A 17,547-nucleotide genomic window follows, 5' to 3' on the forward strand; every position below is an offset into this window, starting at 1 on the left:
TCTTTATGGTTATATTTTTGGATTTGCTTCATAAAATCAAACTCAGAAAATCATCCAAATTGTTTCAGGTAAACAGAAATAATTGAGATTAAAATCTTGAAAACTAAACATGGTTGTGCTTAGAATTGACGCGTTGGTGTCAGGTTTATTTTTCCCCGGCATTCTTTTTTCAGTGAAGAGAAAAAAAAAATCTTACCTTGCTGTCAGTTTCAGATGAAAATGAAATGTATTTTCTTTTTGCCATTTCCAGGCTGAAAGATTGATTCTGAACAATATTCCGTGTCATCAGTTGTGAATTTGGTCAAATTGTCCCAATAAATTGGGCTCCTGTGGAAAGTGGATAAATTGGGTAACATTGGGTACATATTATCACAATACTAAAACAGAATTTTGTGATTTTTCCTTCCAGAAATATGGAAAAAGGAAAGCAGTATTCTTTCACTTAAGAATTTTATAGGTCATTACCTAATTATTTAGGTTGCATTTTAACGTTCAGAAAGCTACATATTTATTTCAGTTCAATCAATGTAAAAAAATGTCATTAATTGTTGAAAAAAATTGTCAAAGAAAAAAAATATTTCTATTCATTGATCAAAAGTCACCATGTGGATTTGCTTCATTTAGTTCACGTCCAAGGGCGGTGCAAAATTGTGTCGCTCTCAAAACATTTATTTAATTGCATTGCCAGTTGGATGTAGCCACCATCCGATGGATATTCCTCCCCAAAATTAATTTGTAACCACACGAGCACACCTAGGATTTTCGAAATAGTGAACAAGTATTCACGGTATAAGATCATTTCTTAGTGGTTTGAAATAGTCCAGAAATGAGCTACGCTTTGATTTCTCAGAAGGCCAGTAATTTGATCCAAATGTTTATTTTGGGTCTCAGATATACAATTAAAAGAGTAAAACAAACATTAATAGTCAAAGTATAAATCTGAATTTTTATCATCGAGTGCCGACTCGAGTACTGCAAAAAAAAGAAAATGTCATTTTTCCCCAGATATTTCTTGAACTGTTTATCCTCCATCATGTTTTACGTCGGTGCTATTGTGTTAATGCTCAATGTATGTAAATTCCATTTCCAAGTGTTTCCCGTCAAAAGTGTTGCTTTGTTGTTCATACTATAAATTGTAAATGTTGTTTAGTTGTCACATTTAAAACCACTTTTCTTTTTTTTTTTTGCAATGTTATTTTTACAATGTGTACTAATATATTACGGTTATTCTATATATAAATATATTTAATTACACAAGCCAATGTGGATTTCCTTTATTCCAACTTTTTATTTGTATTTTTCCCCCCCCCCATGTGTTGTCATCGTTTAGATTGTTGCCATTAATTGAAGAAGAAAATTATAACTACTGAATATACCAAGCCGGTAGAACTAAAAGCAAATTTTCAAATAAACTCTTGTTACACTGAAAAATGTGAGCTTTGTGTATTTTTTTTTCAGATTGGAATGCATTCATTCAGATAAATAACAAAGCCTTTCATTAAAATACAATCATTCAGAAGATATGGTGTTATAAAGTATAAACGATGTTTTTTTTTTTGTTAGTTCTAGACATTACTTAAATATCTTTCTTTACAAGACAGGTTAGCAAACCCATCCAACAAATTGAAACATTACCGATGTAAATACAGTCTAACAGTGTAGGGAAAAATAATGCAAAGCTTGAATGGAATGATTTAAAATCAGATCAAGCTGAAGGAGACAATGTCTTCATCTGTGTTTGACTCCTACCATTCCCTCATCCAGATTGTAAGCTTGGTAGTCTTTCCATCAAGCGTCCGCACTCGTTACACGGGCCACACGGCGACCACGACAATCGCGATAAGCAGCAAAACGATCACCACCAGCATCCCTGAGGAAGAGAAAAAAACCTGACATTTAGTCATAAAACACATCACACAAAATGTGCGCAAACTAATTATTGACTAATTGGACAACCCATTAGTTAGCGATTAATCGTTGCACCTCTGCTGTCATTGAATGATCCGATAAAGTGCTCACGTGAAAATATCAGTTTCTATTATTGTCGGCTTTCATCAACAGACAACGGAATTGCGGGAAAGGAAATCGGGAGGAATCCGAATACAGTCGCTTGTTTCTAAAATCGGGGTCTGCATTGCCCCCGAGAAACCACAAGTGAGCTGCGAGTGATTCAACCTGATTGAACGAGATGTTAAATGAGTTAAAACATCATTAAACCTCTTCCAAGGACACAACCATTAACCTAAGATTCCAAACAACTGCATCTTGGGCTGGGCCAAACGCTGTCTAGAATTCCGTTACGCACTCAAGACGTCCAAAGTTATGAAGCATACGGCTGGTATTTTGCCGAGGCCTTTCACTTCAAGTTTACATTTCTCTCATTCTTTGGCTTGCTGTGCTTTCCTTCCCACCCGGCAGCCTAATTAGTCGTTTTTTCCCAAAGGGGCGAAATACGGGGTGAGTTTGTCGGTCGGCATTGGTGAGAAAACGACGCTTGTGGGTCAATCCAATTTGTTGTTTTTATAATAATGGCCTTTTTCACAGCACTTATTTACATGCAACCTAACTTATCTTTTGTTTGATTAGATCAGAAATGCTTCTATCAGCAACGCCCGTGACAATGATGGCCGAGGTATGCACGGTACGCACGTGTTCAATTGCAATGACTCGCACATTGTAATAGAATCCAGACATTCGGCCACATGAGACTCAGACTGGGACCCTCCTTCTTCTCCCATCATTCCCCATCTCTGACTAAATGAGCGCTTCCTGACCTTCACAGGAGACTAATGGAAAAATTAGCTTGCCAAACAGATGAGAAGTGTGCTGTGACAGTGACTATTGAAGGAGATGCTTGATGTCGATTGACGGATCGACCACCCAGGAGATCCAGAGGCAATTTTCGGACGCGAATCGCAAATAAATAATTGGTGTGAGTCCCGGACAGGCGCCGACAGACCACTGTAATAAAGCGATCCTGTCACTTGAGCACACCGAGGAATTCAACAACCCACCCAACGGTTTCTGGACACAATTTGGAATAAATAAAACAGATAAGGACAAGGTGTTAATAAATTAATCGGCATACTTGAGTATCTTCGGTGAAGTCCTAATCAAAATATTTGAGATCTTACAATAAATTGCTAACAGCATCAGACTACAATTACAAACATACAATCCGTGTTTGAATGAAATTGGTGAACATATTAGAGCCATAAGAGAAGATCATTTTAGGAGTTCAATTTTTCTGTGTTGCCGAACACCCTAACACGGAGACTTCCCACATCTGTTATGGCTCTGATGCTACCAAGGCGGAACATTCCCTGTATGTTTTGAAACAAACAGAAAAATTGCAGTTCTTATTTTGCATTTCCGAAAGTGTAACGTCGAACAAATCGCAAGTAGTTTGCGCGTCTTATTTCCCAAACATTTCACCGATCCAGTGATTCGCTTCCAGTCCAAATAGCACAACCCTAATTTGAATGCAAGGCACCTACGGGATTATTCGGTGAGCACAAGTGCTACTTCACCAAATGTGGATTAGCTCTGTCGCGAAGGGAAGTGCTTAAGTACGACTGATGTTGCCTGGGAGTGAAGTGATGTCAAAGGACTCCCAAGGATTTGTTACTCCGAGAGACTAACGTATTACCACGAATGTCATTTTTTTTACCCCAATTTATTTAATGAAGAGAATACTTGCACTCTCTAAAAAAATGAATACAAATACTATTCTCGGATAAATAATTTTAAACAAGGCAACAAACCGTGAGATAATTATTATAAATATTGCAAGGTTTTTGTTTCAAACTACTTTATAGCAACGTCAAGATCAGGTTTTTGACATCAATTGTACTAAAATGTTTTATCATTTTGGTATTGAGTCAACACTAATTCATAACCCCAAAATCTCAATTTAGGAAGTCAAATTGTACCACTGGAATACATTTTTACTTGGGAAATGGTGATTTGGCAGATTTACTGATTTTAATACGAGCTGGTAAATATGTATGCAATGTATGCAACTGTATGAATCATTCGGTTGTCATTGCATGAAAATATAACAATAATAAGATAACGTAAGCTATTTACACAATCAAGGTGAGTGACATTTTTGAAATGTTTCCAGCCATTAAAAAAAAAATGAGGGCCTCCAAAAGATATTTTAAGTATGCCATCAACTGTCAAGGCTTGACATCGCCAAGTCTACAAAAAAAAACCCAGCAATGGATGAGAGGTGGTAACAAAAATAAACAAAGACTTAAATCGGAGGAATTATAAACACGCTGCCATTGAGAACGAGGGGGGAAAGCCCTACAAACAATTTGCGGCATGTTGTCGTTTCAGCTCTTTCTCTGCACTCTGACACAAAGACGGGTGCCAAACAATCGCGAGACGAGCGAGGGGATGACAGCGAGGAATTGCGGGGGGGGGGTGCTGTTGCAAAGAGAAAGCAAGAATGTTTCCACTCGTGTTGAATGCACAGCAATATATACAAACATGTATGCACAAGGACATTCAAGTATATTTGGGAATGTACACAAAATTTATAATGACGTACTGAAATGTGGCGATGAAGGACACGACGAGCAAAATCGAGCATTTCAGGGGCGAGTCCTTCATCGTGTCTGCTCTGCTTCTGTTCAGTCTCTTTGGAAAAATAAAACGACATTTGCCCAAGCCATGCTGACCGAGTTCAATGGGCAAACAGAGGTCAGCTCACGCATTCCAAAAATGGCCTTGTGCCAGCTCCACTAATTCCCCTAACCAATATTGTTGTAAAAGGCAAGAATTGAAGTGGATTTGAGGTCCACACGACACATTGAACTAATTAAGTCATCAAAAGCAATAGAAATCGAAGACATAGGGCGACGGTAAAAAGATCAACGGACTTATTAAGAAGGTGACTCATTAGAATGCGTTACGTGCTACTCTCCGCAAAAAGCTGGACTGGACTTTTGGATCTTGTGCATTGCTACATCTGTTTTGGGGTTTACTCGACCAAAAATTTCAAACTATAGTGAGTGAGACCAATAAATATCGGGAGGTTACTGATGTGGTTTAGAAAATAAATCAACTCAAAGATTTTTTTTTTTCTTGGGAGGGGGCGAGGAAATGTTGAAATGCCCTCTGCTGACTATGTAAAGGAAACTCCCATAGCGCCATTTTTTTCCATTCTATGTACTGTCAAATCTTTAACACTGCAATTGTTCTAAAACAGACTTTTCGGATGGCTTATTGAAGCAAAGTTTTACAAAATAAAGTGAATCGGGGCAACTCACCGCAGGAGGCCGACTTTTTGTCCACCAGCTGCACCCGTCGTGTCTCATTGCGAATGCGGCCGTCTGTCTTATCCACGAGATGCGTGATGTCATCAATGATTTCTAAATGACAAAAAAAAGTTTGATAAAGACATCGAAAATGACGTATGACCGAATTCACAACAGGAAATAAAAAAATACATTTTCAATTCAATTCTTATTACAGTATACAACCGTTCCACAGTCCAGTACATCGCTTCACCGCAGCGCTGTTGGCAGTCAAGTTTGCAAAAAACATAATTGTCAATTTCCTATTGTAATCTACACTGCCATGTGTGTCAGCTATTGGCCCCGGTTTGGATCTGACGGCCCACAAAGGAGGCCCTGTTTCACCAGAGGTTTGTTTATTTAAAATGCTATTACAGTGGCTAAACCTCCGAAGCCACAGCAAGTTTGAGCGCCCGCATGTGTGTAAACCCAAAGTTTGTAACAGTTGTACTGAGAATATAGCCCGCTGAGACACCTTATCGACCCTTGACCAGACCAGATAAAACCATGAAATCAATTCAAAACTGATCAGTACTTAAAAAGGAAAAATGGCATACATACGTGCCGTAATTAAATTCTGCCCCATGTAATATATGCCTTTCTAGCTAGTAACGGCAGTTTTTATCTCTTTCTAACCACGTGCGTGAAATGGGTTGCTGTGTTTCACGTTGTCACACACACACACACACACACACACACAAATCAGCAGTTCCAACATCTGGCCTTGTGAAGCGCTTGGACACATATGGTGAGATTAGTCTCACTGTTGGACATCAACCCCCTGCCACACTGACAGCCTCCCTGAGCCAACAGTTTTGGGGAGGGAGGGGGGGGGGTCTTTTAATGCATCCTTGAATTGATTCCTCTCGGGGAGTAGTTAGCTAAGTGATGACGAATGTCTTGTTTATTCGTGCTATGTTGCAAGACAATCATGCCAGCAAACAATACAATCGTGTAGTGACGGCAAACTGAAGCTTCAAATTTGCATCATGAATGAATTGGTGGATTTTTTGACTCCTTTCGATAGCACCGTTGGTTTAAATAAAGAAATTTAAGAAATGGCAAGTCAGTGTTCTTTTAACCTAATGTTGAACTGAGGGTGCCATCTAGAGGAGTCGAAAAATACAACAACTGCTTCGTGAAGCTTCGTTTTCCCCTCAATAAAATCATGACACTAAATCTCAGAGCTCCACAATGGGTAACTGAAAGAATATTAGTTTTTTTGGCTCAAATGTTTGTTTTGAGCATCTATACCAACACTGACACATGTTGCTGTCTAATAATCTTTCTCTGACTACTTGCGTGCACTGTTTCAAACGAAAACCGGCTGTGTGTGTGTGAAGAATTTCACCTACGTTAACCCCAAGATCTGCCAATGCACATGACAGACAACAACCAACAGGCCATTGATGGACGACTTCAGTGAAAGTTGAGCCTCGCTTTCACTCGCAAGACACTTCAAAGAACAGCCTAAAGAAATCTTGAAAATGTTCACACACCTAAAGACTGTTGAGTTTATATTTCAAAATGGAGGCCCAGGCGAGGTACAGTAATTATATGAGATGCAAACAAAACGAGCCCCTCCTCCTGCTGGAAATACAATTTTTGGGATAATTAGCATTTTATCTCCTCCCTTGTGGCCAGATGCCACCAAAAAAATAGAAGCATGAGGGTGGCAGCGGCGGGGGTGGACCAACGTGTCACTGGCACGAGCGCCAACGCCAGCTGCCTTTGCACTTCATCAATAGCAGCACACTTCATTAGCAACGACACCCAGAAGAAGGTGATGTATTGAGAAGAAACATTAAAAAAAAAAAAAAAAATGTTTAGACTGGTTTATCAGCTTATCTAGCAGGCAGGATTGTTATCAGTTTGAATATGTCGCTAAAATAGGTAGCTAACAGTCATTTAAATATAGCAACTAAGCAAAATTACTTTCAAAAGATTTTGGGATCATGGTCAAAACGTTCAACAATAGTTTTTCGTTGGACTATAACTTTCCCATGTGCGTTTGGGAGATTTCAATTGAATGTTTTCTATCATTATGAAATATTGCCTCTATACCTTATAGCACAATGAAATGAGAAAAATCAAAGATTGTTGTCTGATCGCTGCTGAAAAATTACATTTTAAATTGTGGCAGTTGTATTATAACTGCTATTCAACACTAGTAGGAATGAAATTAGTTCATTGTAAAATTTAGTAGGTGTGCACACTTATGCAACCACCAGATAAACTCAAATGTTTATTTTGACTGAGCCTCTATAAAATAATTTTTTGAAGTGTGATGCAAGTTTACAACATTTAATTTTAATATAAAAAAAAGCCAATCAAACAACAAACTAGGGGGTTCGATAAAATTTGGACTAACCGCAGGAAAGCCAATGAATAAAAATAACTAATACTACAACTAATATTCTGGGTACTAAACACTCACCATTCAGGGCTTGTTGAGTTATGCATATTATTTTGACCTAGCAAATATAGTTCCAGAAAAAGTAAAAAAAAAAAAAAAAGGAACATTTGAGCTGGATTATGCGTTTAATAAAGAAACAAGTAGGGAGCACTTAAAATTCCAGGGTGGCATATGAGGTGCATGTAATTGCTGAAAATCTCTGTGAGTTTTCGGGGATAATTGAGTTCAACCCGCAAAGGGCCAGAATAAATGTTTAGCCAACAGCACGGCTGAAAAAACTTCCCATCCAGAGTGGAAACAAAATTCTACGTTTGCTTGTGGGCAGCAAAGGAGAAGGGCGAGGCTAAAAAAAAAAATTGCTAATATATGATGTCATAGGACCACCACACTTCTGTAGGAGCTAGCATAGCCTTGCAAGTCAAGTTATTTCCTCCTTATAAGATGAAGACATTTGGTGGTAAATTATCACAAATTTATATTTGCTGGGTGACTCACAAAATGTCCTGTCAGATCCATCAAAAATAAAGTGAAGTATAATATCCTACAGATAACCTTGACGGGTTCTAGTCTGGTCACAACACGTGCAATGGTTATCAGATGGCGAATGAAAGCATCACCCGCCCGCTTTTTGTGTTTTTAAAAGCGTGACACATTGTAACACGTGTGTGGCGTGATTAAAGTCTCGCTATAGTGTCTGCTGGAAACGTGTCACTTTGAAGGCTTGCTGATTTGGATCGCTTAAGTACCGACTTCAGACAAATACCTCTCGGATACAAGGACAATGGCCCGCTGTATGTTATGTCTACAATTGTTGCATGTACTACATTTGATTACAGTCAAGCGCAATATTTGACTCAGCTTTTACACCTGTGAACTTTTCCAACCGTGACATTTCCACCCCGTATAGTAAGTTATCGTTCGGGGATTTTTTAGTCCCTGGGGATCCTTGAATTTATTTCACAATTGCGTGACCGTCTTTTCAAGACAACATTTGGAAAAAGTCAATGGGAAAGTTCTCATTGCTTGGATATTGCTTTCGCAGGGATATTTTTAACCCGATTTCGGTGCGACACGAAAATCACATGAAAGTGGTGGTAGAAGTCACCAAGTATTGAAGAAAAAAAAAAAAAATCCCTGACTAGAACATCTGAATGGCAAATGAATTAGTGTTTGGAGGCGGGAAGCAATAAATGAAAGTTTTTAATAAGTGACAGAATGATTTGACCAGAGCAGGCTGACCTAAAATGAGTAAACTATGATTACTAATAAGCAGAGAATAGAGCACATAAACAAGCCTGTTTGCACCTTCTCATAACGCTCCCTGTCAATTTTTGAGAAGCATGCTTTATAATCTGAAAAATACAGGAATTGAGACAAAAAGTTCCTTCTGAAAGGTTCCGTGGAGTCATAAAACAAGATTCTCTCAAATATGAATAAACTGTTCAGGAAACAAATCAGTAGTTAAATCCAAGCTGTTAATGTTAAAAACAATCGAGACAAGACATAATCTTCTGGGTGTGAAAATCATTCATATGTTTTTGATCAAAATGGCACGACATATGTCATCTCAGTATTAGCATTCCAGTAAAACCCATAAAGCCAGTTTCAAGCCTCCTTATTGTCCACTAAAACAGACAGATTACTCCAACACATGGTGCTTAGAGTAAAACCCATCAAGGAAAGTTTGTGCTCTTGGCTTTAAGCATCGTGATGGGAAAGTCAAACTCTCCCACCCTTAAATATATAGGTACATATGTATTATTATTATTGTTATCTTTTTTATTATTATTATTATTTATAATAATTATTATTAAGATGCTTACAATAATAATAGTGATTATTTTATTTATTATATATTTATATTTTATTTATATATTATATATTTATATATTATATAACGTATTTTTGTATATTTAATTATTATTATTAATTTTACAGATGTCATGATTTCAATGCCAAATTGATAGTTTGTGAAAAAAATCTTTGGAGTGCCAGTCATGGTGGCTGGATGAGATGGACGGAGGCGGGAGTAGACGGGAAACGACCTCACCCACACAACGGACATCTGGATGTGATTTTGTCGCGCAGATGAGCTGCACAGGATGGAAGACACCTTTCTTTTTCATCATATGCTGCATTTGATATGTCTATATCCAATGTGATCGGTTATGTGGCAGGGAAAAAAAAAATCCTGGCTTGTAAAATCTTGTTTGCACCAAGCGGGTCTGGTTTGATTTAGATTGGTATCATCCACTATCAGGCTGACGTGAAGATGTAAAAAATATTTGTATAAAAATTTCAAAAATAAGCTTTCATTCAAACTTCGCTATGGTTACAATTTATGGGTATTTTATGAATACTTTAAACCACACTTTTACGAAACGACATTTTTCAAAGGAGGTGCAAGTGTGTGATGTAAAAGTGTTGTTGGAACGGAGCCACTTTCCCACATGAGGAAACATTCAGCTCGGCTTTTTTTTTTTAAATGTCTATATTCACATAAGCAAATACGTGACTTGAAAGAATTTTTACAGACAACCTCCGCGATAATGTCTTTCTTCTCAAAATCTCACCCTGACCTGCATTTGAAACTCCAACAGGTTGTGTTGCAAAAGCGTCAAGACCAGCACTTAAATCCACACTAATCAAGTGACAAAATAGGAGGGGGGGGGGGGGGGAGCGAAGGGTCTACTAAAGAGAAACAGAACGTGATTGATGAAATGTTTTCAGATGTTATCCTTTAGAGTTCAAAATATGTTAATTTCCTCAGGAGCACAAACTGCTCATGTTAGCCAATTGTTAGAACGTTCTGACACTGACGGTCTTCCGACAGAGATGGATGCTGCTATGGATGGACAGATTAAAAAAGAAAAAAAGAGAGAGAGGAGGGGACTCATGATTGATTGTAATCTGGTTAGAATGCAGAGTCTCGTACTCAAGTCAGTCGGTGAGCAATCTATGTTCGCCAACACTACGAGCCAGATTTCCCTTTTAATTCATTTACGACAAACAAAATAAAAGAAGCCCGCATTACAGTATTGCGCAAAAAAGAAAAAGAGCTTCAGATGATTCATTTCAAATTTATGAGCAGGGAGACCACAGAAAATTACGATGCGGGTGTCTGACATTATCCGCTCACATATTCGATGGCTTCAATAATTCATCAAGTCACGCAGTCAGCCAATGCAACGGTCACACAAGACGAGGTTCGCTGCAAGTTTGACATCCCTTCAATGAACGCCACGGCGTGTTTCGTCGGGAAAACACGACTCACTCGGGCCAGCTTTGTGACTCGGACAAACGATAAATCAACGCTCAGCTCTTTCCGTCATCTTTAATGTGCTTCGTCACATATTGGAGCGATATTACACATGGAAGGCGGCATGATTCATTCCTGTGAACGGTTTATGCACATGACGTTTGTTTGAAAGTGCTGATGCGAGTCAACTCATGCCGAAAGAATAGCCGACGTCATCATTCGGGAGATTGGTCTCATCTAAATATATCGGATGAACTGAAATAGAACTGTTGAACTCGCCGAGTTGAATTTAGCAGTAGCAATGAAAATGTTCGGGTATATCTTTGTTTAAATATGAAGATCCAAACATGCTATTGTTACGTAGGAAATCAAACTGCAAGTCGTTATGGACTAAATAACAAAAAGTGGAAATTGAAAATCATATATTTTTGGAACCTTGGCACTAATCTGGGGGTCTTTGAGTTCATCTCCCAAAAAAGGTCATCTTCCGTGTTGACCCGAGCCGGAAATATTTCTCCAAAAGGAAACGACTGCAACCTTCAATGCACTTGGGTCGTGGGCTAGACTCCAGCAGAAGACTACAAAGAGCTTAATCTATTTATAGAAAAACATTGCATTCACAGTACAGTGATCACGGAGGAACAAAAGCGGGCCAAAAAAAAAATAGTTGGACGTGGCTAGTATCACGATCGAGTTGGAAGTATTTTCTTTTGTGACGTTTTATTGGCCTCGTTGATTAAATTAAACTGGAGTTTGACAAAGTCTGGCTTGACATTTATTGAAAGTTAAAGGACGGCTGCCACAAAAGTGTCAAAATCAATTAGCAAGATTTTGACAATTTCTTATATAGTGGATGAAGTTATTAATAAACATAAGCATTTAGTCACGTAGCTTTTCAAACTATACTCTGGGGGCCATTTCCGGCCTGTTGTCAATTTTTCCCCATCCCGCAGCATATAGTAAAAAGAATCTTCTGATCTTCTGCCGGCGAATGATAGCATACAGCTATCATTCTTTCTCTGAATAACATTGTGGAAAATAACATGCCATACTTTCTGCTCTGATATTGTGCCGTCAAGGTCTGATTTCATATCACATAATTGACCCTCAAATGAGCGCTTAAAAATGCTCAGCTCCTTACAGATTGCTGCTTAGCACAGGGGCTGATCTATTCTAGTGAGATATAGGGCCGCCGGCCACCCCAAAATAAAGAATCCCTTCACACTATAAGCAGTGACAGCGCAATTTTTCAATATATCAATATCAAACTGCAATAATTGTTTGATTGTAGTATAAATTAGTATAGAATCAAATAATTTATGCATTCTTCTATTTTTTTTTGTATGCGGCCGTCCCAGGAAAAAAAGTTTGGACATGCCCGATTAGTCTAAAGTATATTAAAAGAATAGAATAAAAAGATGAGCAGGGCTTTCAAATGTTTAGTGTTGGGACTTTTCCTCATGGAAGTGATTAAAATCCTTGCAGGTGGCGCACGTTTTTGTGGTCTTTGGAAAAAAAATAATAACTTTCACACCATTAAGTTTATATTCAAGGGTAGTGTGGCCTCCATTACACGGAACCGGTGACAAGCCATTGTTTCAGCGGCCAAAATAATTAGCCTTCGCGCATTCTTGTTTCAGAATTGGAGCAAAGGGTGCTCTCCCACCATTCGAGTTTGTGTAATTGGAAACACTGACATGGCGCTGAAAAAATGAGACGGGGGGGAAAAACACGCCAGCTGAAGGAGAGAGCAGGTTAAAACAATCATCTCCCGTTTCTCACTCTCCTCGCTGCCCGTCAATGTGGGACAAAATGCGGCAAACATCTGCCATTTTTTTTCCCCCAGCTGAGAAGAAGCTTTGGTAGTTTCACTGCTTTGGTCATTCTGTTATTCAACCTCGGACGACGTATTAAAAGATTTTCACCGAGATGATGAATGCTTTTAATAAGACGCGAGTTTGAGGCAAAGATGATTCAAAATCAATAACCTGTGAATGACCGACCGTTGTGTCGAATTTGAAGATTCGAACTTTACCGTTCTGTTCGTCCAGCTCGTTGCCAATCTCCTGTCCCATGACCTTCTGCCGGCTAATGACCTCTGCCAGCGCATCGAGACCTGCGTCCTGCACTGAAACCACAAAGAAGAGCCAGGTGAACAATAATGAAAGTGCCGTCGGATCGGCCCTCGGCGCCACGTGCGAGTCATTTAGCAGCCTCGCTTAAAACGATTACAACCGCAGCGGTTTCGAGGTGGGGTGGAAAACAATCGCGCCGGAGAAGAATAGAAAAGACTCGGCCCCCGCTGATCACAAGTTTAACGCGCTGTCTATCACAGTATTTTTTTTTTTTTTTTATGAGCACGGTTTGAGGCGCTAACCATTACCCCGCTCAGCCATAAACCCCTCACGGGATTGAAAAGCTCCAAGAGCTTTGGGTTTCATTGTCGTAAAAATGAATCTGCGATCCCAAATTGAAACGAAGCAGAGACATTGCAATGAAGTGTCGCACGGAGAATTCTGATGTCTGGCCGTTCGAGTCATGTCCAAACCTTTTATTGGTTGGGGGAGGGAAGGAAAAAAGGAGATCTTTGAGTAGATCTTCTTGATGTGGGTAGTAATGGGCACCTTTCATGCGTCGGCGGCACTAAATCCAATCTGTTTGGCCTGTGATATGGTTTCATCTATTAATTTGCCTCTTCACGCCAACTTAACTGCGTGTTTTACCATCTCTTACTGGAAATACCCTTGTGCTGGATTTGTGTTACAGTGACAAGAGTGCTTCCATATGGGTACCACATCCAAATGTGATGCGGGACGCCTGAAAATTGATCAGTGGACGAAAATGAATGAGTTGCTCGTGTTTTTTTTTTTACCTTCGATGATTCGTTGCTGCTGTTGTTTTATCTCGCCAAATGTCAACCCCCTGGTTTCGTCCGATTCATTAATGAGCCACGGGTTGGTGGAGACTCCGTCGCTTGCTCCTGCGCCTCCGGCCAATAAGGTGGACCTTGAGCATAAAATTATAATCATCATACAATAATTCTTGTTTTTGTGTTTAGTTGCTTGAATTTCTACATTTGGGAAGAGCAAATAATAGCATTTGATATACATATGACTTACATGGCTCCTTAACGGAAAGTATGGCCATGTAGTATCGGTGTGTAGTATCGGAGAATTTTATTAGTATTGAGGTTAGAAAGGTTAGAAAAAGGAGAAAGACGGCAGAAAACATGACAGCATCTTTTTACTCATTTGGATGGGAAACAAATAATAACCGCAAGTGCTGTGCGCTGGTGGTTTTCAAGCTATTCTTCCGCTGATTGGTTAAAGCTGTCGCTGGAACTCTTGTGGCGACAGGTCACCCCGTGTGAGATTGAGTCCAACCCAGTCTGCTCGAACCGAGCCACATGCGAGCAAATCCACGAGCCAGGAAATACCATGAGAAAACGGATGGTTTTACAATTTTTACTTTCAAAACTGGTCACGGGCCACACATGACGTTTATCACGTTTCGTAACGCGATAATTATTTCAAGCCGCTTCTGATGCGGTCGCCAACCCAGAGCCGGTCTAAGCTCTCTGACATGTTTGATTACTATGAGACCGAGTGCAGGCCCCGCCACTCCGTCCCTCGCAAGTGCTCGGTGTGTGAAGATCCAATTAGCCGGTCAGCGGGATGCTCAAAAGCCAGTCAGGCAGATCTCTTGGAGGAAGAGACTGCCGCCACCAAAGCCGGAGCACCCACCACTTGACTGAGCGACTCGGACAGCAGAGACTTAACTAATTATAATTATTTCCAGTGCAAGCAAACATAAAGGAAAGGTGAGTGAATAATTGAGGAAAGGCCACGAGGTGAAGCCAGCCTTCAAATGTCGGCGCCACATCCTTCTTTTGCTCAGTCTGAAATGGAGAAGGCCGATTGTATTGTCTCAGGGAGAGATTAAAAACACCTCAGCGACCTCCCCCATCGCCTAATACCCCAAAATCTTTGGAGAAAAGGTGTCTTAGATTAGCCAAGCGTGGCCATTCCCAGCAACCCCCCCCGTCTAACGTTCTGACCTCAGAGACCACACAACGGGAACCACAAATTCAAATGACCTCACCACACATCACGTTAAAATTTCAATCTCACTGAGCAAACTGAAAAGCACATAACCACATGATTAGAGGGAATTTATTTGTGATTTGATTTGTCTTTCTCAAGGTCTTTTAAGTAATTGGGTGTGTGGTCTGTCAGAAGATAAAAGTCGCCGGCATGCACGATTAAGCACCTCCAAAATTAAAGCTTGAGAGATTTTGGAGAAGTTCAACTTTAGGTTTATTGCTCGCGGTATGTTTTGGCCTGACTTTTATAACTTTTGAATCAGATTCATTCACTTGCATTTATTTCTATAAAACCATTATAAATAAGTGGACCAGCATTCCAGAATGTATTTCGCCTCAACTGTATGAAGAGTTACTTTAAAGAAAACCCATATTGAGTGATTAGCATTAAGTGTAAATTATAAAATACAAATTATAAATACACAGACATAAACAAACACTGGTCAGGAGGAAGTGAATCAAATGACGCCTCAACTGAATGATTCACATTTGCATATTCCAAGTGTGGAATAAGCCATCAAAAACCTGAAAATCCATTCATAAAAATGAATTAATGGGAGACAGGGAGACTATTTTTTTTCCAAAGGATAGCACAGCAAGTGGTGCTGGGACACGGGTCAAACCCGAGTTCACATTGTGCACAGACTTGCAGAACGTTAGTGACCAGTGACAAGATCATCAAAGCCCAGCTCAGAGCCTTTGACCCTTCTGGTCAAGGACATGGGCAAGAGAATGAGGAGTCATTATTTTTAATTGGACGCCCAACACCAATGTTCATCATTGGTGTCTTCCGACGCGTTGGGCCACAGAAGCTTCATGGACTGACATTTATTTTGACTCAATGACTGACAGTGACCAAGAGAAACATTGCGTGTAACATGTCCCTCTACACTTGGAATACACAAGGCCTGTTTCGGGATTCATTTCTATTGTTGAAGCACAATTTAAAAGCAGCGTCTGATTTTTATTCGTTCAGGGCTCAGCTTAGGTAGATTATACATCTTATTTCATACTTCACAAATGCAATATTCACCAGACTTCAATTTTTTAAATTAGTGAGTTTGTACAGAACATATAATATTAATGATTTTTTTTACTTGACTCCCACTTTAATTCCGAAAAGTTACTGCCAGCCACGAGTAGCACCCGGTGTTAAAAAATGTCCTTGTTTGCCTTATTTGAAAGATTGATAAATTGCTTAAAACTATTTCACATACCTGGATGGAGCTGGTTCTGTGATATCGCCTTTAAAAGTGGCATTGAGCTGCTTCTCCCTAGTCAGCAGGTCGTCAATGAGATTTTGCCGCCTGTCCGCTTCTGATTGCATTCTGATGGCATCACATTAAGGTCATATAAATTTAGGGGCTTACATTTTCTAAATCATACAATGCAAAAAAAATAGTAATCTGTCAGATCAAAATAATTATTTGAAGGTTATCAAATGAAACTATCTTTGTTAAACCCTTTTATTAAATATCTATATCTATACTATATCTGACTTTTTAGGCGTGTAACAAGCCAGCTTTTTTTTTTAAAGCTATCTGCTGCCCTCTGCTGCCCAACTAATGTCCCTACGAATTTGCAACCTAGCCTGCCTCCTCTTATTCACCACTTCAATTTAAAGAAAAAGATACATTCGCCGCGACGAAGAATCCCTCAGCACACTATCTTTAAGCTGGCAAATATTTTGTTTGAGCTTTTGAAGTGATGCCCGTAGTGCCATGTTGACCTAAAAAGAAAAAAAAAAAGCAGAGATGACAGTGGAAAATTTGAAAACCACAGCACCGTATTGATTTAACGATGGAAAAATGTTCTCACCTTGGCTGGGTTGCCCCCTGTTCTTTGCTCTCTGTTACGTTCCTGGATTTTTTCAGCAATTTCTTGTGCCAGCCGACAAGTGGCATCGTAATTTTGTAACCTGGACAGAAAGGTGACAGGAAAGGAACGTCTGAGTTTGACAACTGAAGACCTCCATTTTGTTTTAATGTCGAAACGAATTGACTTGGTCAATATGTGTTTTGACCAACGTCTTGTAACGCCACTTGACGGTCATGTGACACATTGAGTTCGCGCGTTACTTTCAATCGCATTCCTTTAACGTTTGAACAGTCAACCGTGTCATTTATAGATGTAACCGAGTGGTTTTGTGTTATACCATAAGGTTTCAGACATAAAGACAAAAAAATATATACATGTAGTTGAGTTAACACGAAGTTAAAATAGGTAAGCTCCACTATAACGTGAAAGCAAAATCTTGACGACATTAGAATTGAGGTTTAAACAAAGGAATATTGGAAATAACACAATCCAGTCATTATTATTAAAGTCATTATTTACCAGGTATCCTGAGACATTGTTTGAGAAAGGGAAAATAGGTTTGAAGATGAAAATCCAGAGTACTGCAATTATCTGCTGCTTAAAAACGCTTCCTGTTTGAGTGTGACGTCACTACAGTGCTCAATAT

General features: G+C 39.4%; 2 protein-coding genes across 4 annotated transcripts in view; both read right to left on the bottom strand.

The window, feature by feature from the left end:
- Positions 1–17,547, bottom strand: part of LOC119121673 — a 296,445-nt gene that overhangs the window by 27,048 nt on the left and 251,850 nt on the right. The gene's annotated exons all lie outside the window — the stretch shown is intronic.
- Positions 241–17,542, bottom strand: stx8 (syntaxin 8). 3 transcript variants are annotated; one of them, XR_005099327.1, is made up of 9 exons: positions 17,421–17,542; positions 16,902–17,001; positions 16,718–16,812; positions 16,301–16,411; positions 13,854–13,987; positions 13,017–13,109; positions 5,280–5,381; positions 1,750–1,870; positions 241–327 (listed from the first exon to the last, which is right to left on the bottom strand). XR_005099327.1 is itself a non-coding variant. In XM_037263411.1 (8 exons), exons 1-8 carry the CDS (start codon positions 17,435–17,437, stop codon positions 1,806–1,808), a joined length of 717 nt encoding a protein of 238 aa, XP_037119306.1. In that variant the 5' UTR covers positions 17,438–17,542; the 3' UTR covers positions 1,260–1,805. The 3 variants fall into 3 exon arrangements, 1 of the variants encoding a protein (XP_037119306.1); XR_005099328.1 differs by lacking the exon at positions 241–327 and adding an exon at positions 950–972; XM_037263411.1 differs by lacking the exon at positions 241–327 and having other exon boundaries at positions 1,260–1,870.

The sequence above is a fragment of the Syngnathus acus genome, chromosome 1 (genome assembly GCF_901709675.1).
Source record: "Syngnathus acus chromosome 1, fSynAcu1.2, whole genome shotgun sequence".
Taxonomy (NCBI): domain Eukaryota; kingdom Metazoa; phylum Chordata; class Actinopteri; order Syngnathiformes; family Syngnathidae; genus Syngnathus; species Syngnathus acus.

Excerpts from the sequence above, each read along its gene's own strand:
- stx8 (XM_037263411.1), bottom strand. Across the intron at positions 13,988-16,300 it reads ACAGAACCAGCTCCATCCAG|GTCCACCTTATTGGCCGGAG; the intron begins GTATGTGAAATA and ends TTTATGCTCAAG. Across the intron at positions 5,382-13,016 it reads CGAGCTGGACGAACAGAACG|AAATCATTGATGACATCACG; the intron begins GTAAAGTTCGAA and ends TTTGTCATTTAG.